General features: G+C 45.0%; 1 protein-coding gene across 2 annotated transcripts in view; it reads left to right on the forward strand.

Moving 5' to 3' along the window:
* LDLRAD3 (low density lipoprotein receptor class A domain containing 3) overlaps nucleotides 1-25,775 on the forward strand; it is a 289,197-nt gene that overhangs the window by 145,881 nt on the left and 117,541 nt on the right. For both annotated transcript variants that reach the window (XM_039470544.2, XM_074401310.1), the window contains exon 4: nucleotides 12,003-12,143. In XM_039470544.2, coding sequence (XP_039326478.1) covers nucleotides 12,003-12,143 — 141 coding nt within the window. The remainder of the gene's footprint in view (nucleotides 1-12,002; nucleotides 12,144-25,775) is intronic.

Below are 25,775 nucleotides of genomic sequence, written 5' to 3' on the forward strand. Positions count from 1 at the left end.
GAGATTGAGACCTTCCTGGCTAACATGGTGAAATCCTGTCTCTACTAAAATATAAAAAACTAGCCAGGCGTGGTGGTACATGGCTGTAGTCCCAGCTACTTGGGAGGCTGAGACAAGGGAATCATTTGAACATGGGAGGCAGAGGTTGCAGTGAGCCGAGATCACACCACTGTCTGGTGACAAAGCAAGACTCCGTCTCAAAAAAAGAAAAAGTTAAAGAAGTGGTTGTGTTTGGTGATGTCTTGACTTTAACAAAAATAACTAGAGAGTTATATTTTTAAAGAACTTTGGTCTGCAGATGTGTGTTTTCAAGGTTTGGCATTCATTTTGCGTTCAGGAGTGATGAGAAGCAAAAACCCAGTATATATATATATATATATATATATATATATATATATATATATATTTTTTTTTTTTTTTCAGATTGGGTCTCACTGTCATCATCAGGCTGGAGTGCAATAGCACAAACACAGCTCACTGCAGCCTTGACTTCCAGGGCTCAGGTGACTCTTCCACCTCAGCCTCCCCAGAATAGCTGGAACTTCAGGTGCACACCACCACAGCAGGCTAATTTTTTTTTTTTTTTTTTTTGTATTTTTAGTAGTGTTAGAGTTTCACCATGTTACCTGGGCTGATGTTGAACTCCTAGCCTCAAGAGATCCACCCTGCTTGGCCTCCCAAAGCACTGGGGTTACAGATATGAGCTGCTGTACCTGATTAAATTTTAAAAAATTGTAGAGATTCAGTTTTGCCGTGTTGCCCAGGCTGGTCTTGAACTCCTGAGCTCAAGCAGTATGCTTGCATTGGCCTCCCAAAGTGCTGGATTACAAGTGTGAGCCACCACACTCAGCTCTCCAAAACAAGTATTTTCTTTTAGAGCTTCACAATGCTGAGATTTTGCCCTTTGATTGTTTTTCCTTTTTGCTTTTTGCTGTCCTTGGCCTCTTTCTTTCACTGTCCTCACACATTCTTGGCTGGAGTTGAAACCCCGGGTTGGCTGGCAGCACGGCTGTCACCCCAGTCCTCATTCAGTAAGGACAAGGATTCCAGCCAATAACTGAAATGGCCAGGTGTCTGGGGGACCACGATAGAAAATTGATTCAAGCTGAAGCTCTTCTGCTACAGCTTTTAGTGTAGTTGTGCCCAGAAAAACCACTGTGTCCTGGACTGTATCTCTCCACTGATGATAAATTCTTGCCTGAATTCTGAGCACCACTGAATCATTTAGCTAGTATGTCTGTGTTTTTTGTGCACAGAGCTCCACAACACTGGCATATTTCTGTAGCTCTATTCATGTCAATCCAGATGAGAGTCTCCATTTCCTCTTCACGCCTCAGCTGATTCATCAGTTGTGGCCTCAAAAAGCTGTGTCTCTTACTGGGTGGATTGGCCGAGCTAAAAGTTTTAACAGGAGATTTTTTCCTCCCAGTGCTCCAAAGCTACATCATCGAGGTCGCCTTAAAGACTCTTACATGACTGGTTTCCTTTGGAAATCTTTCTGGTTTGCCAAGGCTGGTCTGGGTCATCCTCCTGTGTGTTCTCAGGTCATACTGGACCTTCTTCAAACAAATGTCTCCTCATCAGAGAGGCCTTGTGTGACCACCTTATGAAAAATGACCCCTTTCCTCCCCAGTCTCACACTCTGTTTCTGTCGCCTGCTTCATCCTTCTCCACATTTACCTCTGTCTTCCATACTATATTGTGACAGCCACGAGGTGGTATTATAGTGTGGCTCACAGCTATATTCCCGGTGCCAAAGTATATTGTCAAGCTCAGCCTTAGCAAGCAACAGACATGTACTGAATACATGGTACTTCTCATGCTTTCTCTTCATGGCATATTGACTTGCCTGTATAGTATACAAACGTTCAGGGCATGTGACCTGCTTGGCTCACAGTTACTGAGCACTTACTTTGTGTATGGCATATTTCTACATGCTTTACATGATAGATCTCATTTTCGGTAGATAGTATTATTACCTCCTTTTTATAGATAAGGGAACAGAGGTGTAGAAAGGATAAATAACTTGCCCATACTCACACACTTAGTAAGTGGCACAGTCGAGGTATCAACAGCAGGGTAAATACAGAGCCTGAACTTTTAACTGTTATATGAATGTGTATTCCCAATACATATTTTTTAGAGACAGGTCTTGTTCTGTTGCTGCCCAGGCTGGAGTGCAGTGGTGCAATCATAGCTCACTGTAGCCTCAAACTCCTGGGTTCAAGTGATCCTCCCATCTCAGCCTCCTGAGTAGCTAGAAGTACAGATCCATGCCACCTTGCCTGGCTAATTTTTAAACTTTTTTTTTTGTAGAGACAGGGTCTCGCCATACTGCCCGGAATGGTCTCAAACTCTTAACCTCAAGCTGTCCTCCCACTTCAGCAACCTGAAGTGCTGGGACTACAGGCTTGAACCACCATGCCTGGCTAATAATTACTATAATAAGCATTTATTGAGCACCTACTGTGGGCCACATGGTACTTTCTGTGCTTTGCATGCATTATCTCATTTAATTTTCATAAAATCTTATGACAGAGACATTATTTTTATCCCCACTTCACAAATGAGGACCTTGAGGCTCAGAGAAGTTGAATGATTTTTCTAACATCACTTGGCTAGTGAAGTGGTAGCCTGAAATTTGAGCCCAGATGGACTTCACACCTTCACTTCTAACCACTACAGCAAAATGCATGCTTGAAATTGTCAGCTGGGGCAGATCATAAAAAGCTGAGATTATAAAAGGTTGTGTTTTATACTCAGCGAGAAGCAGTTGATACTGAGCTGGTGCAGGATGAGGAGGAGAAGAAGTTCCACTGGAGCCTTTTTTTTTTTGAGATGGTGTCTCACTGTCATCGAGATTGGAGTACAGTGGCGCTGTCTTGGCTCACTGCAACCTCCGCCTCCTGGGTTCAAGTGATTTCTCCTGCCTCAGCCTCCCAGGTAGCTGGGATTACAGGCGTGCACCACCACACCTGGCTAATTTTTGTATTTTTTGTAGAAGTGGGGTTTCGCCATGTTGGCCAGGCTGGTCTTGAACTCCTGACCTCAAGCCAGATACCCACTTCAGCCTCCCAAAGTGCTGGGATTACGGTTGTGAGCCACTGTCCAGCCAAAGTAGACTTTTTCTGAAGTAGGCGTGACTGGAACCTGGGGAACTGTGACATGGTGGCACTTTCATAGAAGTAGGACCACAGGAAGAGGAAGAGGTTAGGAGCAGAAGGGAGAATGTCAGTTTCAGACATGCAGAGTTTGAGGCGAGTGGGTTTTCAAGCAGAGGAACCCATGAGGCAGAAGGAGAACGGTGTTTATTTCTGGGGGAAGGTTTAGGGAGCTCTCCGCAGGAAGGTGCTGATTGAAGCAGTGATACTGGACTTGTTCCCTGGAAAAGGCAGAGTTGGGTGTTGGACAGGAGATAACCATGGCCAGGAAGCCTTCACAAACGAAGAAGAAACAGACTAACATTAGCCATGACTCAGTTCTGCCAGTGGCCCCTTGTACTGACTCTAGAGGGGTTTTAAAAAATAAAATCCTCTGAGTCCTTAGAGCCTAAGGAAAAAGCAAGCAAGATTGGGGTATTTTTGCCTCTTACCTGCTTGCCCACAGTGGTGGCCCTTTCTTCTCTCACAGACACAGAAGAGGTTCCATGTGCAGAATGCGGCTGTGCATGGACCATGTTCTGTCTTGGAGCGGGAAGGGCTGCTGAGGCTGGGGGATCTGGTAGCCTTGGGGCTGAGAGAGGCTCGGAAGCCCTATTGAGCAGACTTTGGAAGGAGGACCTCACAGGTCTCCATAGGCAAGCCAAGGTCAAGGCAGTGAGCATTTTCCAAGTTGCAAAAGGTACCGGGCTTATTGCAGGGACGGTCTGTAGGGAGACTGCTTCAGTGTGCTCTGGTTTCCTGGGGCCAGGCACCCTTGTATCCTGGAGAAGAGAAAGTCTCAGCACAGCTCCCTCTCTCTCAGTTGCCTGGTTTCCAGGGAAATTGGGGCTGGGAAGACAAGGACTGCATGGAGACTGTGAGGTTAGGAAGTGAGTAGTGACCACCGCAGGATGGAGGAGCCGATGGGAATTGTGGGGCTAATGACAAGAAGTTTCTCATTTATGTGTTTTATCAAGATGCTTTGAGGTAGACAAGGAGCCGACTTCACAGACTCTAAATGAATTAAAGAGGACATTTCCTAAGTCCTAATGTAGACGGATTGCTTTATTTCAAGTTGCTTTTGGGAGACCACAGTGGTCCCTTGGTCCTATATTTTAGATGTGGTTGAAGTAAACCCTGCCAGTTTAATTAACCACTAAGTGATTCCCTTAACTCCAGCCTCCCACCTCCCTCTGGCAGAGAGAGAGACAAGTTCTCTTTCCTGAGTGTTGTGGCTTGGGAAATAGAGCTTTAGAACCCTGTGTTTCTTTTGGTAATAATAACCAAGGAGCTTTTGAGCCTACAATTCCGTTTTTGAAGTTGACTCTGCAGACAGTTTTCTCCACCCCTAGTGAAATAAATATTGTAAAATACAGTATTCCTCTCCCCAGTTAACTGAGTAACATAAAACATTTCTCAGTGACTGGTAAGCCATAACAAGGACAAAGAAAACAAACATTTGGAGCACATTAAATATGGCTAAAAGATACCAAAACATAACATCCCAGAGGGCGAAATGCTTCCTGGTCTGCTTATGATCTGTTCATTGAGCATTTACTATTTGCAGAGTCCTGGGCCAGCCCCCATGGGCCCACAGAAACCCTTAAGACTTCTCCACCATTGTATAGTCCCAAATACAATCATTCTGAAATCTGGCGGAGCCAAGTAAATGGATGTGGAGGCTCTGGAAGAAATGCAGTGAAGCCTGAGCTGTCTGGGGTCTTTGGAGAGATCTCTCACTTTGTTTAAGTCAGTCTGCTTAATAACTGAATGTTTATGTCTTTCAACATCATCAACAGGAATCTCTCTGAGATGTATTGAATCTTGGCTTTGTCAACATTTACCTCTTTTGGTGACAGCACAGGGTCATTCTTAGGGACATGAATTTTTAGACCAGGCTATAATACAGGGTTGTCTTTGGCTCCTCATTAGAACTTTCTAGTCTCTTTTAAAACTATCCTAGGCTGCTGTGCTTTTAGAATTTAAAAAAAAATACTTTTATTTTTATTTTTTAAATGTATGCAAATGTATGGAGTAGAGGAGAAATTCTGTTATACACATAAAGCATGATGTGATCAAGTCATGGTATTCAGGTGTCTGTTACTCAAGTGCAGTATATTTTTGTTAAGCATATTCACCCTACTCTGCTCTCCTTTTATCTACTGTATGTTTGTAACTTTAACCCCCTTCTCTCCATCTCTTTATCTCTTGATCTCTTTATCTTCCTCCCTTCCGCCCCCCACAACCCTCTCTCACCCTTCCCAGTCTCTGTTATCTATTTTTGCACTCTCTACGCCTATGTAATCAAATTTTTAGCTTTTGGAATTCTTGAAGTTGCTTTTTAGAGCTCTTCCGTCCCCTTCTCTGGTTGTCAGCTTTTATTTCTTGCTGCCAGTTTGTCTGCAGGGCAGCAAGTGGCATCCCCTCTCCCTTTTAATTTGCTTTGTCCTTGGGAGCAGGAATACAGAACTTGTTGGAATTTACATAAATGGAGAAGCCATAGACCTTGAAAGAGATGATGGCATGAGGGCTTTTCTTTGAGGAAGCTCCCGGCACTTTCAGGACATGAACATTATGATGTGTGTTTTGATGGCTGGGAGGCGTTTTTCTCTGGCTTGCTGCGGGGTTTGGGCTATGCTCCTCTACCATTCACTGCTGCTTTTTTTCTGCCCTGCAAAGGATGGGAGAGACTGTACTGTGTTTTATGAGAAGTCATTGACAAGGAGGACTCCTAGGTGTGGTTGTATGCAAGGATACAGCTATGTCTTCTGAGCAACTATGCCCCTGAGTGTGAAAGATACTAAATATTGAGAGGTATTTGTGGACCAAGGAGAGCTTTATGACGGGAAAATAAAAGACAAGGAAAGGGAGTGCTTACTGAAACATTTCTGCTAGACTAAACCTTTGATAATGTTTAGTGAAGTTTCTGAAACATACTGAAAAGAAAAAGTAAAGTAAAATGAACATCTAGATTCCCAACATCCAGTGTCAAAAATGTATCACCATGTTGCCATATGTGCTTCAGAATTTTTAAGTAATCAACTATTACCAAATATAATTAAAATTCTCCAGCTGGACTGCACACAGTGGCTCATGCCTGTAATCCCAGCATTTTGGGAGGCTGAGGCAGGCAGATCATGAGGTCAGGAGTTCAAGACTAGCCTGACCAACATGGTGAAACCCCGTCTCTACTAAAAATACAAAAATTAGCCAAGCATAGTGGTGGGTGCCTGTAATCCCAGCTACACAGGAAGCTGAGACAGGAGAATAGCTTGAATCCCGGAGGTGGAGGTTGCAGTGAGCTGAGATGGCACCACTGCAAGCCTGGGTGACAGAGTGAGACTCCATCTCCAAAAAAAAAAAAAAAATCTCCAGCCATGCCTTTTTTGGATCCTTTCTTCTCTCCAGAGGCATCCATTGCCCTGGACTTGGGGTTGTTTATTCCCATTCAAGTTTTTTTTTCTTTCCTTATCTATTTTTTTACCCTGCTATGAAAAGTAGCATTCTCTTGCATGGGTAACTTCTTATCAATGGTTACAGTACATAGCCTACTACTGACACAGGATTTTTCTGGGCCACTTTGCCATTAGGGTACCTCCACAACCAGTGACACTCCCCACCCTGCCTGGGCCTCACTCCACCCCAGGTCTGCTGCTGGAAGCACCCCCTCCACTCAACCCACCTGTGTTATAGGCTGTACCCATGTTCAGTGGTTCTTGAGCTCTTGTCCTGTATACAAGAAAAATGAGGATGTGCTGACAATTCAAAGGGCAAGCATAGAGAAGAATTTTATTGAGTGACAGAACAGCTCAGTGGAGAGAAATTGCAAGGATGATTTTCTTTCCTGGTGTGTCTGGGTCCAGGGCTTTTTATGGACTCAGAATGAGGAGTGCGTGCTGATTGGTTTGTGAGTATGCAAAAAAAGGTTAAAGTGAAGACCCCACTCAACGGTGGGCATGACAGTGTAGAAAGCCAATTAGGAAAGGGTAGATATATGTAAAATAGGTGATGGTAGGGAATCAATGAGAGGAAGGTGCCAAACAGGAAGAGAGGTTCTCAATCCAGTCGGCAGATTTGACTTGTAGCATGGCTTTCAGGCTTTAAACTGTTTTTGGCTTAAATGTGGAGTTTTACTGGGGACCCGCCCCTGTCTGCTCATGCAGTTGTCTGCTTCCTGGTGTTATCACTGCTTGCTTTTCTCCCTTGATATTGTATTTGTGGGATTTATCCATCCTGACACCAGTGACACCAGTTCATTTTTCACTACAGTCCAGCATCAGTTGACACACTATGGCCCAATTTGGCCTAACACCAGTTTTTGAACATAAAGTTGTGTTGGAATATAGTATGCTCTTCATTTACAGATTGCTTGTGGCTGCTTTGCAACACAATGGCCAAGATGAGTCATTACATCAGAAACAAAGACCAAACAGCTACCAAACCTACAATTTTACTGTCCGGCCCTTGATAGGAGCAGTTAGCCAGCCCTGGCTTTGTAACAGTATGACACATTGTATCTATTCTCTTATAAGTAAACATTTAAGCAATTTTTAAAGTTTTTGAGGCAGGATCTCACTCTGTCACCCAAACTGGAGTGCAGTTGGCATGAACTTGGCTCACTTCTACCTCTGCCTCCCAGGCTCAAGCAATTCTCCTGCCTCAGCCTTCCAAGTAGCTGGGATTACAGGCACATACCACTACCACCCAGCTAATTTTTGTGTTTTTAGTAGAGATGGGTTTTCACCATGTTGGCCAGGCTGGTCTTGATCTCTGGACCTCAAATGATCCACCTACCTCAGCCTCCCAGAGTTCTGGGATTACAGGCATGAGCTACCATGGCTGGCCAATTCGAGTCACTTCTAATTTTTTAATTTTACAAATAATGGCTTCGGTAAACATTTTTGTTTCTTCAAGAGTCTTGTAGTGGCTCACATCTGTAATTTCAACACTTTGGGAGGCTGAAGTGGGAGGAATGCTTCAGGCCAGGAGTTTGAGACCAACCTGGGCTACCTAGCAAGACCCCTGTCTCTACGAAACATTAAAAAGTTAGCCAGGCATGGTGGTATATGCCTGTAGTCCTGGCTACTCAGGAGGCTGAGGTGGGAGGATCAATAGCTCAGGTGTTTAAGGCTACGGTGAGGGATGATTGCAGCACTGTACTGCAGTTAGTTACTGAAAGCCTGTTTCCTTAAACGGGAGAATAAAGAGTCTCTCTGGAAAAGAGTATATAGCTGGAAGTGAAATGACTGGACCATGCTACAGGCACCATAGGCTTTACTATAACTAAATGGGCATCCCAGGTGGATGTACTAATTTGCACCCCCACTTGTTTATGAGACTTCTTCTCCCTCCACATTCTTGCCAACAACTGGGTACTTTAAGATCTTGAGTGTGAAAAGTCTCATGCATAGTGGCACTTCATCATCAGTGACAGTATACATTATTTCAAATTTTTACTGACCATTTGCTGTTCCTCTTATGTCAATTTCCTGATTATATCCTTGGCCCTTTTTTCTATTGAGTTTTCGTTTCCTTTTTGATTTTTGAGAGTTCTTTAGATATTCTGGCTACTGGTCTTTTGGGTTATATACATTAAAACCAGTCTGTGACTTGGTTTTGGTTTTTAAACAGACATACACATAACGTATATGTAACATGTGTGTAGGCATATGTGTATACACACATATACATGTATGTGACTTTTTTCTTTTGGAAAGTTTGAGAGGTTGAAAGGATCTAAGACTGGAGGAATAGTAAGTAGATGACAGTGATTTCAGCAAGGATAACTCTGCACAGCTTTCTCCATCAGGATATTTACATAAGCTTATGACCACCCCATCTTGAAGCACTTAGAATGCCTTTCCCAGGCTGTCTGACTGAGTGAGCTGATGATTACTGACATTTTGGCTGCATAGATGTGACCCACATGGTCCCAGAGAAGCTGAAGGGCACCATGGTGGATGGTGATGAACACAAGGGTTTGGAGAGCTGCCTTGGACAAAACCAAACGTGATTTGTGGTTTTGGGTTTCTCCATCTCGGTTTGGCTGAAGTCAGACCTTGGTTTCAGCTTGATCCAGTCGAGCCATTTTCTGGCCCACAGCAATGTCAATAATTAAAACTTCCATTTTCAGGCCAGACCACTTCTGTTTGACTTTACATCATTGCCCCATCATCCTCAACACAAAAAGCACTGGCTTCCCCCATTTCCCTCACCTCCTCTGGCCTTTCAAATCAAACTTTTGGAATGGAATAGTTAAAAAAAAAAAAAAAGTCTGGAGTTCCTTAGCTCTAGATAGTGCTGTGAGGTTAGCCAAGTCCTTGCAGCCATGATCTCTGTGTGTTCACAACAGCTTAGTGAAGCATGGGGAGAAGATAGATTACAACTGCCATGTTGCCGTTGAGGATCCCAGAGAGAGATGCTAGAGCTGGTGCTGCCCTGATTCCAAAGCAACATAGCGAACTTCTGTGCTGGGCCTGATGTTCGCTCTGGTGCTGTGCCCACCACATGCAATGTAGGTGCTGGCTCAGTTCATACCCCGAGGTCCGGGATGACCCTTCTTCATCATTACAGATGTTGCTGCTTGTGGGAATGCCACACTCTGTAGCACCAAGATCGACGTAATGAGGGGAACAAATATAACATTCCCTGAGCCTGTGCTGCATGTCAGACTGGGCCCTGTACGTTTTCCCATGGATCTCATTTGATGCTCAGATTAATGCTATAAGTAGCAGGATCAGCTTCTTGGTCTGTGGCTGGTGCAGCCATACAGGGCCAGTGCTTAGCTTAGAAGGGGACCACACTTGGTTTTATGCTCTGCTCCTGCTGTCTTGACTTTTTGAAACAACTTTTGACAGCAGACCCCACATGTTTCATTTGCACTGGTCCTCACAAATCACATAGAGGGTCCTGTCCACAGACAAAACAGCCGAGACTCAGAGCGGTGAAGGAATTCGCCCAAGATTAATAAGTGGCAGAGCTGGGATTGGAGTCATTTCTACTTGGCCGATTCAGTTATTGAAAACAGAGCCCTGGAATGAACCTTGTTTGAATCATACTGCAAGTAAATTGTACTGTAGAAATACTGGTTTTCTGTGGAGACTTGCTCTTGTGTTGTTAAGTAGTTTTATGCTGACCTTGTACCAGCCAGTTACCACACTTCTTGAGGGGAGGGCCCAGATCTGTCATTTCTTTTGAGGTCTCAAAGTGCCTAGAATAGGAACCTCATGGAGGAGCCGCTCAGCAAACGGTGACTGACCAACTAGGTGCATGGGCTTTTTGTTCGCATAGAAGAAATTGAGGCTACTGATTTTACCTTAGTGAGCCATAATGAATAAGGGGTGAGGAATTAAAAGGCTGATACATCGTTAGGGAACTGGAAGCATCCTACACAGCTGTGGGATCAGATCATGCCATGACTTGCACAGTGGCAGAGAGGTGCGTGGATGCCTGCCTCAGCTACGCCTTCCGGCTTGGCTTGGCTCCTGTGTCTGTCTCTTCTGCTGCCAGCCATTCACTCAGGAGGCTGAGGTGGGAGGATCGCTTGAGCTCAGGAGTTTAAGGCTATAGTGAGAGATGATTGCAGCACTGCCCTGCAGTTAGTTACTGAAACCCTGTTTCTTTAAAAGGGAGAAAAAAAAGAGTCTCTCAAGAAAAGTGTATATAGCTGGAAGGGAAATGACTGGACCACGCTATGTGTACCGTAGGCTTTACTGTGACTAAATGGGCCTCCCAGGTGGATGTACCAGTTTGCACCTCCCCTGGTAGTTTATGAGACTTCCTCTCCCTCCACATTCTTGCCAGCAGACAGCAGACCTCTCAGTGGAGACGTCCGTGAGGTTCAGGTTTTGCCCAGACCCCTCGGTGGCTGCTGGTGAGCCTAGGGGTTGACCATGTCGGGTGAGCCATTGATCACATGGGGGTAGAGAGTGGAAAAAGAGATAACAGAGACTTGGAAGGGTGAGTAGGGGCAAGGGTGGAAGATAAAGAGATGGAGAGAAGTGGGTTACAGGATACAAACACACTGTAAGATCAAAGGATAGCAGAGGAGGGTGAATATACTTAACAAAAATGTACTGCACTTGCATAATAGACACCTGAATACCCTGACTTGATTGCATTCTACATTATATGTATGTAACAAAATTTCTCATGTACCTCATACATTTGCATAACTAAAAAAACAAAAATAGAAAAACAAAAGAGAATTGCAAAAGCACAGCAGTCTAGGATAATTTAAAAAGAGACTAGAAAGTTCTAAAAAGGAGCCAAAGGCAACCCTGTTTTACAGACCAGTCTAAAAATTAATGTTCCTGAGAATGACCCTGTGCTGTCACCAAAAAAGGTATATGCGAACGAAGCCAAGATTCTTTAAAAGGGAGAAAAAAAAAAGAGTCTCTCAAGAGAAGTGTATATAGCTGGAAGTGAAATGACTGGACCACGCTATGTGTACCATAGGCTTTACTGTGACTAAATGGACCTCCCAGGTGGATGTACCAGTTTGCACCTCCCCTGGTAGTTTATGAGACTTCCTCTCCCTCCACATTCTTGCCAGCAGACAGCCATTTCAAAGGGATTCCTACTGATGGTGTTGAAAGCCATAAATATTCAATTATTAAGCAGACTTCTTTAACCAGAGTGGCAGATCTCTGCAAAGACCCCAGGAAGTTTTAGAATGAGGCAGAGTAAACCTTGTATTCACATTTGGCTGGCCACTCTTCCAGGATGAGCTTTGAGTCTGCCAGCTTAGAAGATAAGCTTACTGTTTCCTGAGCGGGACACACCCCACGCTGGAAGAAGTTCCAGGGTCCCCAAGGGGACTTGCCGGCCGCCCTGGTGACGCTTCATGTTTTCCTTCCGCAGCAGCAGCAGCAAACCCTCTGCTTTGCTCCACCGCCCGCTACCACTGCAAGAATGGCCTCTGTATTGACAAGAGCTTCATCTGCGATGGACAGAATAACTGTCAGGACAACAGTGACGAGGAAAGCTGTGAAAGTTCTCAAGGTAGGAACCTCTCAAGCTCTAAAAAGATGATTGCAACACAACACCGCAGCAACAGAATGCACTGAAAGGCAGAAAGCAACACCCATCCCCACTTCCAGACACAATAGCTGTGTTAGTTTTTGCACTTGGCCTTGCAGCCCTGGTACAGGTAGGTACCCGTGTTTACATGGCTTTAACTACAGCACACCTATCCTTTTGTATTTCATATTGTTCATGTATTAAATGTCATCGGTATGTTTCTCTTCAAAACTGTAATGTGCCCCAGCTGTATTATATACCGTCATGTTGCTGTACTGTGGTTTTCTGAGGCATTGCCTTGTTGGGGCAATCCAGGTTGTTTATTTCCCTTAAATTACTTCTTTGGGATAAACTCTGCAGAGTGAGGTGCCTGAATAGGTGTCCATTACACCTCAGCTTGCAGCTATTAGATTTTTGTTGTTGTTGTTCTTGTTTACATTGCTGACAGCATGGTCTGTGCCTGTCAGTTTTACTGGAATATCACAGACAGTCACAGGCATCGCAACTGCTGCCCTATTTTTTCCCATTTTTGCTAATTTAGTAGTCATAGAATGACAGCCTCACAAAACGCTTTTGTTTGCATTTCTCTGATAATGAGCAGAGTTAACATTTTTCCCCCTTGTGTTTGTTTACTACTTTGTTTACTTTTCTGTGAATTGCCTCCTTGTGTCCAGGCTCTTGATTTTGGGGCTGTTTCATGGAAACTGAAGGATGCAGCTAGAGGACAGGAAGATGAGCTTTGTTAGGGAATCTGAGGAGGACACAGTAGGATAAGGCCATGTCCTCCCTTGTTAAAACTGACCGGGCACATTTCTTTACTCATGAACTCTGAGTATTTCTTCAGCGATTAGAAATACTAAAATTTAAAATACAGGTCTGTTTTAAGTCATCTGTAAGAATATATATTTCTAATGTTATAAACCAGTATCGTCTGATTGCTGTTTATGTTATTGAAAATGAATGAAAATGAACAGATGGCCATAGATAACCACTTGTTAAGAGTGGGTCACAAACCAAGGATTATGGTCAACCCAAATCTGTATGCCTGAGGTTCATATAAAAGAAAAGACAAAAATGTGTCTTGGCATAGACTTTGCCAAGGTTTGTGCAGAGAACAGCTGTGGGAGGTGAGTCTTGGGTAGAATTAGCCTCTGATTGTCTTTGCCTGGAAATGCCCTTCTTAGGTCAACTCTTTACAGTGGTTCTCCAAGTAGAATCCTCAGTCCGGGAGCATCAGCATCACATGGGAACTCCAGAAATGCAGTTGTTCAGACACCATTCCAGGCCAGCTAAATCAACTGGTGTGGGTAGGCCCAGCCATTGGTGTTTTACTTAAGAAGCCCTCAGTGTGATTCTAATGCACACTAAAGGCTGAGCTCCACCATTCTACACTCTAGAGAGGTTTATAATCTTGCCATTTGCCTAGGAATTTCCGAACTTCTTACTGAATGCAATGTATTGCTGGCCTTTACACAAGATCAAATTTTTATAAAACCAGACATGCCAATATCTTGCCAGTAATGGATACCAAATAAGGAACAAGAATACAAAATTAAGTATTAGCATAGATAGGAAGGGTTGGGGAACATTTTCTATGGAGATTGTTTCCTATACAGTTTCTTAACTGTGTATGTATCCTGGACTCACTCACTCATGGTGCTCTAAGACATTCAGTGAAAAGGCTCCCAAGTCTACGATGTGGTGGTTAGGCCTGCCAGTGGTTTGGGCAACACTGTCTTTCGTGCCCATCCTAGTGTTTTACTGAAGCAGATTTTTGCTTGCTCTTAAAAAGAATGGCAGGTCCCTCTGTAGGCTGTTTGAAGTTCCTATTTTTTTAATTCTGCTTTTCTCTCTTTCCATATTCCATGTCTCATACATATAAGGTTTACGGAGAAAGTGGTGGGCGTGTGCACATGAAGCCCAACTCTTGACAGATACCTTCCTTAGCCATACGGCATCCCGTTAGAAAATAAGCTATATATGCACATGCTCCCAGAAAATAAGTCCCACCAGGCAGTTGGTGACACCAGTCAGTTTCACGGGTATAACAGCCACCCCACAAGGAGGCCACTCGTGGAAGGCATTGCTGTGAGCTACCCAAGAAGAGTAACAAGAACAGGAAGTATGCCCGTTTTGTCTCTCAAATCCCGCAGGACCTACGTGGTAGCACTGTGCTCTCATGGTGGATTTGCTAAGTGCAGAAGACTAGAAAAGGTTTCTTGGTAGGGTGTTGTTATTAATGCTGGGTTTTAATTTGCACCGTGTGTGATATTGCACCACACAGGTTTCTAAGTTACGTGAGTTGAGATATCCACAAGCTATTAATATAATAACAAGTATTATTATTATTATTATTGTTTAAATTGAGTGGAAAGTCTGTCATTTCCTCAGTGGGAATCTGCCCTGCAGTGAGTGTGAGATGGGAGCCAGATCTGGAGTTCTCTTAGCTGCTTGGAGTTCTGCAGCCTCAACCTCACAGGGTGTACACATCTCCCTGCCCTGAGGCAGACTCTGGTATTGAGAGTATGTTTTCTGGTCTCGTGTAACCTCTATGTGCAAACCAACCAACTCATTTTAGTGCTTGACCAAAGGAGCCCCAGTGCGTCAGTGCTGTGGGAAAACTGACCACACTGAGCTCCATGCCGTATTTTCCTGAAAAATTTCAGAGATATTTTGACTAGACAAACGATTGCCCTATGCCACATAGGATTTAACCCACCGTCATCTTAACAATACCTTTCGATGTACCAGATACTCTGCTAAGCACCTCTGTGCATGAGTTCATTTAGTCAAACTGTGTTCTCTGTCCTTCTGCTGGGTGTGTAGCCCTTACAAAGAGATCTTTGCTCTCAGTTATGTGAGGAAAAATTATACTTTATCATGTTTATCTCGATGGGGTAGAGCACACTGGCTCCAAGACCAGAAAGAGAGTGCTTGAAATAATTTTCTTCCACTTTGACTAGGGTATGAAGTGGTTTCTCTACTTCAGCAACACCAGTTTATGGGAGCCCCTCCTCCTTTCTGTCCTTATCTGGAATTTAGTTCCCCTCATTATCCTCGGCCTTGAAAACTAACTACAGTCTATAAGAAGTTGGGCATGAGAATGGGCCCCTGAAAGTGCAGTCATTATTCTGTCTTTGTATTCTGTATGAGATGTTTGTGGTGGAGCTGAACTTTAATTGGAGCTTCATTGATTGGAAACATAACCTGTTTCCAAGATAATTCTAAAAGTAATAGCTGTGGATCAGGCGTTCTATGGCTTTTCCGTTGCTTTGGAACTCTCCATGGGACACGTCTGAGAGTTAGCAGGTCCTGCCATACACATGTTGGGTATGGCTGACACTCAGGTGGCCTTACAGATGTTGGCTGAATGTGGCGGGCAGCCTTGGATGATTCCCACCTCCTGGTGTTCATGCCCTGGTATAATCTCATCCCTTCACATGTGATCTGGATCTTAGATCCCATTCTTTTGGGGTGTGTCAAAATATGTCTACCATAAAATTTATCATTTTAACCATTTTTAAGTGTACAGTTCAGTAGTGTTAAGTATGTTCACATTGTTATGCAACCCATCTCCAGAACGTTTTCATTTTGCAAATCTGAAACTCTGTACTCATTAAAAAATAACTCCCTATTCTCCTTCCCCCAGGCCCCTGGCAGTCATCATATTACTTCTGTCTTCATTAATTTGAAGCACTAACTCATTTTAGCGCTTGAGCAAAGGAACCCCAGTACATCAGTGCTGTGGGATAACTCTAGGTATCTCATATAGAGGAATCATGCAGTATTTAGTCATTCTTAAGTGTGTGTGTATCCTGGACTCACTTACTCATGGTGCCCTAAGACGTTCAGCGAAAAGGCTCCCAAGTCCAAGACGTGGAGGTTAGGCCTGCTGATGGTTTGGGCAACACCCTCTTCCGTGCCCATTCCAGTGTTTTACTGAAGCAGATTTTTGCTTGCCCTTAAGAAGAATGGCGGGTCCCTCTGTAGGCTGTTTGAAGTTCATAGTTTTTAAATTCTGCTATTCTGTCTCTCCATATTCCATGTATTTGCCTTTTTGCGACTGGCTTATTTCACTTAGCATAATGTCCTCATGGTTCTTCTACGTTGCAGCCTGTGTCAGAGTTTCCTTCCTTTTCAGTGCTTCATAGTATTCAGGTGTGTATATGTATCACATTGTTTATTCATTCATCCACTGATGGACACTGAGGTTGCTTCCACCTTTTGACTGTTGTGAATCACTGTGCTAAGACATGGGCATATGAACTGTGACTTGCTTTTAACAAAGAAAATGCAGCAAAAGTGGCAGCTGTCAGTCCCCAGGCTAGATGATGGAGCCACTCTAGTAGTGTCTTGCCTGCCCTTGTGGGCTGGCTCTCTCCTACTCTCTGAGGCAAGCTAGCTGCCATACTGTGAGCCGCCATACTCAGGGGCCCACGTGGCAAGGAACTGAAGGAGGACTCCAACTAAAGCCAGCAGGGAACCGAAGCTTGCCAATAGCCACATGAGTGAGGTTGGAAGTGGGTCCTTCCCTAGTGAAATGGAGACGTCTGCAGTCCCGGCCTGAGCCAGGTGTAGCCACTCCTGGGTTTGTGACCCGTAGAAAATGTGAGATCATAAATGTTTATTGGTTGAAACCTCTACATTTTGGGGGTCGTTTTTCTGCCAATGTTACATAACTGACACCCTGAATACTCCTCAGGGGGGGCCTCAATTCTCACTGCTCTAACCACGGAGAGCTTGTGGTGACTCAGGTCACGGTGATCGGTGAAAACTTTGGAAAGGTCCTGTGGGGTTTTGTAAGAATAGCAAACATTTGGAGTACTAGCTGCATCTCGGGCACCATTCTCAGCTTCACTGTATTCCTGTACAGTTCTCACAGATTCCCTCAGAGACTGGGTGCTCTTATGACCCCCGTTTTCTAGATGAACAAACTGAGGAGCACCGAGTGTGTTCCTGGTCAAGTCTGCACAGGGAGCAGGTGGTGGAGCCACGATAGGAACTCGGGTCATCACACTGATGGACAGACGCGTTTTTCATCACCCCATGAGGTGCAGGCTGGTACCATTAAGCTGGGCCCAGGACTTTGAGGCGGTCAATCCAACTCTTGGCCTGTGAGTTTATAGGGGAGGTTAGTATGAAGCCTGGCATGTTTTCCCTCTCTTTGTACTCCCAAAAGTTTTCCTTTCTGTAAAAAAGAATAACATGCCTGTCCACCTTCCCTCCTCATGAGGAATGCCGGGAAGTTAAGCTCTTCTCGAGAAGCCACCAATGCCAGGAGAGTTAATTAAGTGTTTTGGCAGTTTCTTTATCTTGCTTGCTGTATCCTGGTGATAAGGCTCGAGGAGAATTTGAAAAGCTGGCTGTGAGATTTGGCACCTAACTGGAAGCTAACATTGACAGCTTTGTCCTGTTTTTTTTTTTTACAGAAGTGTGTGTGTGTGTGTGTGTGTGAGTGTGAGTGTGTGTGTGTGTGTGTGTGTGTGAGAGAGAGAGAGAGAGAGAGAGAGCGAGAGAGAGTGGGGGTGTAGTTGTGAGAGCATATGTATTCTTCAAGTTAGCATTTTTGTCCATGGGCAGGTAATAGGTAGGTAGGTGAGGGATGGCCTCCCCTGTTCCAGGCCCTTAGCTGCATGCAGGGGTGCAGAAATGTTCTTGGCCCGTTGTTGAATGGTGCCCCTCCCCCACTGAAATTCTTGTGTTGATGTCCTAAACCCCAGTGCCTCAGAGTGTGACCTTATTTGGAAATAGAGTCATTGGAGATGATACTTGTGAGGATGAGGTCAGACTGGAGTAGCATGGGGCTGTAATCTTAATGACTGATGTTCTTATAAAAAGGGAAATTTGGACACCCACATCCACAGGGAGAACAGCATGTGAACGTGAAGGCAGAAATTGGGATGATGAGCTAAGGATCGGCAGAGATCGCCAGCAAACACCAGACGTCAGGAGAGAGGCTCAGAACAGATTCTTACTCGTGGCCCTGAGAAGGAGCCAGCCCTGATCTTGGACTTCCAGCCTCCAGAACGAAGAGACAATGCATTTCTATTGTTTAAAGCTGCCTAGTCTGTGTTACTTCATTGCCGCAGCCCCAGCCAACTAATACGGTCTGTGAGAAGTCACATTTAAGGAAGGCACAGCCATTCACTAAGTGCCAGAGCAGAAATACAGCCAAGAGGATGTAAAACTGCCGGAGAGTGATCAGAGCACAAGAGTGAAGAGATGTGAGGTTCTACCGGAGACTGGAAGGGCTAGATGCAGTGTGGGAACTGTGACAGTTGAGAAAGAATCACCTTGGTAGGGAGAGTTACTGGTCTCCCTATGGTGTGGGACTTGGCAGAGCTGTGCTTGGTCAGGAGGACACCTCCCAGCCTGTATTTCAAGTTCATTTTCTGTATTTGGTGTACAGACCTCATTATCTCTGTCTCCACAGCAGCCCCACACCTGGAGTCAGTGGAGTCAGAACCCCTCTATGTTCCCTGAAAGCCACGGCCTAATCCAGGCGTCCCCAAACTTTTTACACAGGGAGCCAGTTCACTGTCCCTCAGACTGCTGGAGGGCCGCCACATACTGTGCTCCTCTCACTGACCACCAATGAAAGAGGTGCCCCTTCCTGAAGTGCGGTGGGGGGCTGGATAAATGGCCTCAGGGGGCCGCATCCTGTGGGCCCGTAGTTTGGGGATGCCTGGAATCCATCAACACCTCTGTGTGTTAAGGACCTTGGACAGTTGCACTTCCCCTCCGAGTTCTAATGCGTAAATTAGCCGGTGACCTGCCCTGATTTATTGCTGGATCCTGGGCTCACAGCGAATATGTATGTAGCAATGAGAAGAAAGAATTAGGGACAATGACTACTTCTTGCTTTACCCACTCAAATAGATACTTCAAATAAAACCTCAAAAGTGGGGACCCCAGGAGGAGGATCCTTAGGGCCTCTGGGCAGACGGGCCACCAAATCAGGCCAGCACTGCAAACTCCGTGGCTTCTGTGTCCCGCACCCATGATGACCGGGGCGTATTGTGTATGGTTCATTGAGGGAACTGCCTTTTAGCTACTGCTGAAATTTGGAGTTTAGTGTCCCTTCATAGTCTCCACCTACCCCAAACCCACCACCACCATACGCGGTCTGTGGTAGACTGGATTTTTACTTTCAGTTCTTCACTCTCTCCCTCTGCTGTGTAACCTGGCAGAATGGCCAGAAAAAATGTCCCTGCCTGTGGGTGTGGGGCTTGCTTTGGGCCATGGAATGCAGTCAGCATGAGACCAGAGGCCTGGCCTCTTGCACCTCAGTGATCTTCCTGAAGAAGAATACAACCTGGAAGCTGCTGGTCTAAGGAGAATGCAGTGGCACATGGGACAGACCTGGACCCACACTGCAGCTCAGGATCTGTTCCAGCTGAAGCCAGCAGAGCCACAGCCAACCTGCAGATTCAGGAGAAGCCAGTAAATCTTTGCTATTGTAAACTGCTGAGATTTTAAGATGTGTGTGCTACATAGCAAAACTGATTGATATTGGATCCTTAGTAAATGTCTGTCTGTAATTTTTTTTTTTTTTTGAGACAGAGTTTTGCTCTTGTCGCCCAGGCTGGAGTGCAGTGGTATGATCTTGGCTCACTGCAACCTCTGCCTTTTGGGTTCAAGCAATTCTCCTGCCTCAGCCTCCTGAGTAGCTGGGATTACAGGTGCCTGCTACCATATCCCACTAATTTTTATATTTTTAGTAGAGACACGTTTCACCATATTGGGCAGGCTGGTCTCAAACTCCTGACCTCAGGTGATCCGCCTGCCTCAGCCTCCCAGAGTGCTGGGATTACAAACATGAGCCACTGCGCCCAGCCTCTGTCTGTAATTTAACAGGTGTAGTCATGTGCTGCATAGTGACATTGCAGTCAACCACAAATTACATATATGACTGTGATCCCATGAAATTATAATAGCATGTTTTTACTGTATTTTTTCTATGTTTAAGTACACAAATACCTGCCATTGTGTTACAGTTGCCTACAGTATTCAGTAGAGTAACATGCTGTACAGGTTTATAGCCTAGGAGCAACAGGCTGTACCATATAGCCTAGGTGTGTAATAGGCCTTCCATACAGCTTTATGTAAGTTCACTCTATAATGTGCGCACCATGATGAAGTCGCCTAGTGATGCATATCTTAGAATGTGTCCCTGTCGTTAAGCAACACAGGACTGTATTTTTTATTGCTATTGGGTGCTAGGCACTATGCCCAGGAGGCAAAGGCACATACCAAATTTTGTTAAATCTTAAAATGCCATCTGTTGTAAGAGCCATCATTATTTTATGTTTGGCTGAGAAAGAAACAATACTGACCTTTTTTTTTTTTTTTTTTTTGAGACGGAGTTTCACTCTTGTTGCCCAGGCTGGAGTGCAATAGCGCGATCTCGGCTCACCGCAACCTCCGCCTCCTGGGTTCAAGCAATTCTCCCGCCTCAGCCTCCTGAGTAGCTGGGATTACAGGCACGCGCCACCATGCCCAGCTAATTTTTTGTATTTTAGTAGAGACGGGGTTTCACCATGTTGACCAGGATGGTCTCGATCTCTTGACCTCGTGATCCACCCGCCTCGGCCTCCCAAAGTGCTGGGATTACAGGCTTGAGCCACCGGGCCCGGCCAATACTGACCATTTTTAAATTATGGCACACTGTTGTGTTTAAGATGCATTCCAATTTCAAAATGTGAAGTTGTAAAAAAAAAAATTCACATCTTAGAATTGAAGAATGGTAATAAGGAGCCAGACAAATGCGGCCTCTGCTCTGCTAGAGCTCATACTCTGTAGGAAAAGCAGGTGTCGGGTTGGTTAGTAGTAGCATGAGGAATGTGTTGCAGGGACAGGTGTGGGACGCTCTGGGAGTTACTGGCAGGGCAGTCTGTGGGGTGCTGAGGCTTTCTCAAGACAATGATGCTGAAGTTGAAACCAGAAGGATGGGTAAGAGTTAACTGGATGAGAGAGAGGAGGGTCGGGGCAGAAGGATCTTTCCAGGCAGAGAGCAGGCAGGTAAGTGGATTCCGAGGTGAGAAACCATGTGATGCATTTGAGGAACTGGCAGATCCACGTGGCTGCCCTGTGGTAAATGTCAAAGAAAAACCAGAGCTAGATGGTAAAGCTCTAAAAACAAACTTTGTTAGGAAAAATGGTTGCCATCAGGGAAAAGAGACCTCAGTATAGAACTAGGTTCAATTCCAAATTTAACAGGAAAACTGGGAATTTTTAGCCAAGCCATTGGGTGGGTGGAAAATTACTAAGGGGAGACATCAGGGTAAGGAGGGATTCTGACTCAATGGACCTAACAAGATTCTCACTGAAGGCAGGCCAGGTGATCAGACATCACTGGGAGGATAGTGGAGGATGCAGAACAGGATCAGATACCAACAGTGAGCATGTGGTGGATGGAGGATTTTGCTAAACTGACTCATCAGGGCTCTTGCTAGAATCACGCAATGCAGAGAGGAATGCGGAAGCCCCAATGCTAAGGCCTCTTTGAGAAGAGAGCTCAGAAGAGCCAGAGTGGAGTTTGGTCCAGGAGAGAATCCTTGTCCTGGACTGGGAAGGAACAGCCTGCAGGGAAGCTGGAGTGGTCCATGGTGGCCTGTCTGTAGACTGGGGGTCTGGGAAACCATGTAACGGATGTTGAACTCTCTCCCATGGGCCGCGGGAAGTCACACATAAGACACGTGAAGGTGGTGACAGTGGGAACATGGGGGGATGGTTTCAGGAAGTATGTCAGGCTAATATTGCTAAGATTTGATGAACAACTGGATGAGAGGAGCTGGTGGTGTATCACCATGGGGATACTAATTTTGTGGAACTGCTTTATTATTTTCTGATTGTGCTTGCTTTCCACTTTGCTGCTCCAGGTCTCCCACTAGCCTGGGTAATTGAGAGTAAAAGAGCTTATGCTTTTGGAAGAGAGAAACCTTTGCCAAATAGAACCAAGTGACTAAGCAGGCAGAGATCATTTCTACAGAAATCGTGCAGGGCATGTGATAGGAGAAGTGCTCATTTTAGTTTAGTTTTTCCAATATGAAGGGGAAGAAACTTTATATTTTTAAGAAATAGTAGTCTGTGTTTAGGGGATCCAACCAAAAATGTCACAACCTAGAATTTGAAGAGTGGTCAGTATTTACTCCAAATCTGTGGCTGCCGAGTGATGTCAAGAGCTTCTTTAGGGAGCCCGTAGGAAAGAATAATCACCTTTAAGGAATTCCTGTAGATTTTCCTAGAATGAAACTGCTGCAGGTCCATTTAACAGGAAGAATGTGGAAGTCTTTTTTCTACTTTTAATTTAAGAGTTTGAAAGCCCAACTTGACTGAGAGAGGCAAAAATGCTGACTCCATTCGAAGAAACTGAAGGAGGCTGGAAGAGGTTGATTGCTGCCTTTCTGTACAGGTGGGGTTTTCTTCTTAGTAATTGAGTGTTTGCATCACAAAACGTTCCTTTTCTTTAACCACAGCAGCAGGAGTTTGAAGATTTCTGAAACGCCTTTCATTTAGAAGCAGGTCAGAATGATTCTGTGCTCAAAGACAATAGTTGCTTCCTGATCACTTTGCTCCTGTGGTAATTTCAGGGCTGTTTCTTAGTCTCCTCCATTCCTATCAGGTGCAGGCTTCCCCTCTTCTTCCCTCTCTCAGTTGGTCCTGCCTTTGTCCTGCCTCTCTTTCCCTGGGGGAACGGTGGAATCCAGCCTGGACCCCTGGCAGAGTGGATTCCACCTGAGATGGAAGGACTGAGTTTCAGAGAAGTCAGGGATCGGTGTAGGGCTTACTGTCTCTCTGCAAGTTTGCTCTGAAAGTTTCTGGAGCCCTAAGACTGCTGTGTGGTATTGCTTGATTGTAGAGGAGACATTTATCTCTCCATGAACTGACTGCTGTGGCTCTTAGCTCCCCGCCCCCCAACACCCTTTGACTCTCTTGACTCTTTCTGACATTGGTTCATGCACACATCATTTGCAGAGTGCCTGCAATTGCCCAGTTTCACCCAGGTACTGGAAGAAAAACAAACTATTATAGATCAGATCAAAGTTGCTCACAGTCCTGCAAGGGAGAACCATAATAGCCTGCAGATAATTACCCTCAAGTGTGATAGATGCTGTAATAGAGGAATGAGCAGCACACCATGGGAGTGTGAGGCTGGCGAGGAGTGACAGTTTTTCCTAGGGGGATATGGCAAGGCTTCAGATAAATGAAATTGCTGCCCAGTCTTTATGGTTACATAAAAATGGACCTGAAAGCAAATGTGGGCTGGGCATCCAGCCAGAGAGGGAATAGTATATCCAAAGACAGAGATTCTGGAGCAAAGTGTTCATGTGTATGTGTGTGGGGAGTGGAAGATGTGAAATTGTTAGGTTGCATTGAGGCTGGCTCCTGGGGGCCCCCTCCCTGCAGGTTCCAATGAGAAGGTGGAGACAGAGGAAGAAACCCAGGAGAAATGAGATGTTCAACCCTGAAAAAGGACTTCATAGGAGCAGCACGTTATCACTGCATGCCTTGACAATTCTGCTTATTCTTGCATCTTATTGATCCCTGCTAGGCAGCTGGCAGGATGAGCCTGGGGAATCAAGGAATCGAAGACCTGTGAATTTCTTGGGGTGAGAAGAGTTTGGGAAGCTCAGTGACCATGGGCTGGATATCCTCGCCCTCCTGCTTCCAACAAGTGGCTTGAAAAACTTACCTGGGTTATGTAATGAAGTCAAGTTATTTCTTTTTTTTTGGGCCCGGTTTGACTTCCTGACAGCTTTGTGTCCAGTGAAAGGTGAAAATATGCTCTCTGTTGCAAATATGTCAGTTCTTATCTCACCCTCCAAGTACTCCAGGCACCAATTTCTTGTTTCCAGCTTGTTTTCCTCTCTGGAAACCCACCATGTTGTCAGTCTGGTTCTTCTTTAGTTCATTTTGTGGAATGCCTCTAAATGACGCCTACCTGTCTTCTCCCATTAGTTCTCTTCCTTGAGATTTCGTACCCTTCATCATGTGTCTGCTGCTCACATTTGCTTCAGTGGGTCGGCTGCTATTGAGGTCCTCCTTTTTCTTCTTGAGGAACATTTATTTGTACCTCTACGGCAGAAATAGGGAAATGGTTTGAGTTTGTGCAAACCGTGCTTTATGAAATGGATCTTCATAGCACATCCTTTTTTTTTTGTAGAAAATGATTTATTTCGAGAGAGAGAAACAGGAGGAGAGACAAAGAAATGCTAACTCTCACACTGAGTGAGAGAATCCAGAAAGATGGAATCCAGGAGAGGAAAGCAGCTTCCACGAGAGCGTTAGGGAATAGAGAAATGGAGTTTAGGAGGAGAAGACAGGCTTCCACCAGAGAGTGTGGAAGGGGACTCCAGAGGGAAATCCAGGAGAGAGAAAGACGGCTTCCATGAAGGGAGTGTTCGTGGAAGGGGACTCAAACACGGAGTCCCAGCACATCCTTTTAAATGTAGTCTTGTTGTTGCAACATTATTCCTGGATTTTCAAAATCCAGCCAACATGGATACCTCAGCTACTCTGAAACCCTTTTTGCAGAGCACATTGCTGGGTGCTGAGAGTCAAGAGGATTCCTAGGATCTGCTTCATTCTAGTAGCTTATTTTTTAGTTGAAGAGAAAGACCAGGAATATACAACCACCTCTTTGACCAGTACTCACTTGAGAAATGTTGCATAAGGCCTTCTGTTTAAAAGTATACATGAATTCCTCATATACCCAGAGTAACAGGGTACATAACGTATGTTGTGTTAGTTGCCTTGTCCTTAGCAACTTCCAGACCATGCAGTCATGACCTTTGGAAGGGGCACCCCTCTGCTCTCCAAGACACCTCCCTGCCACCTCAATCATTGTTGACCAAACCAGAAGTGGACAATTGACCCTAGGCTGGTTGGTTTGCCCATTGGCCAGTAGCAAATCAGAATGCCTCTTTCAAAGACACTCAGGACTGAATCAGCCTCAGGATGCTAAGCAGATCATTATGAATAGGTTACAGTCACATAGAAGCCACCGCTGGGAAAGGCAGAATTCACAGTAGAAAGTGGTAGTCCACCTAGAGAGCAGCCCAAGAGGCCAGAGGTGGCAGTCCCCGGAAGATAGGTAGAGAGAGTATTTGCTTTTTTCTCAGATGTTTTTCCAAATCCCCGGGATGTCCAGTGTTTCTGCCTTTTCAGTGAAGCCTCTATTTTCTAAGGGAAACCTTTCCCTTCATTTTGAACTGATTTGAGTGGATTGCAAGCTCTTATCAGGAATGATCAATGTCAGTCATTCATGGAGCCATGGAAAACCTGCATTGCATACCTCTGACAAAGAGGAAGGAATAGGAAGACAGGGAAAAGATTCAGAAAGACAGGTATGTGCACATCTTTTGAGGCACTTTGGAGATCTAGTTTCTAGGGTTTCTTCTGTGATTCTTTCTCACATTAGGTTCTTAGAGTGGAATATTTGACGTGGCCCAGGCATTCTGTATCAGTTAGAACATAGCGCAAGCTGCTGTAACGAAGAGATCCCATCGTGAAGTGACTACAATGAGATAGAGGTTATGGCTTAATAAGTGCCTTAAATAAGAAAAATTCTCTCACATGGAATACCCTAGAGGTTAGCAGTTTAGGCCAACA

This window comes from Saimiri boliviensis, chromosome 6 (genome assembly GCF_048565385.1).
Source record: "Saimiri boliviensis isolate mSaiBol1 chromosome 6, mSaiBol1.pri, whole genome shotgun sequence".
Classification (NCBI taxonomy): domain Eukaryota; kingdom Metazoa; phylum Chordata; class Mammalia; order Primates; family Cebidae; genus Saimiri; species Saimiri boliviensis.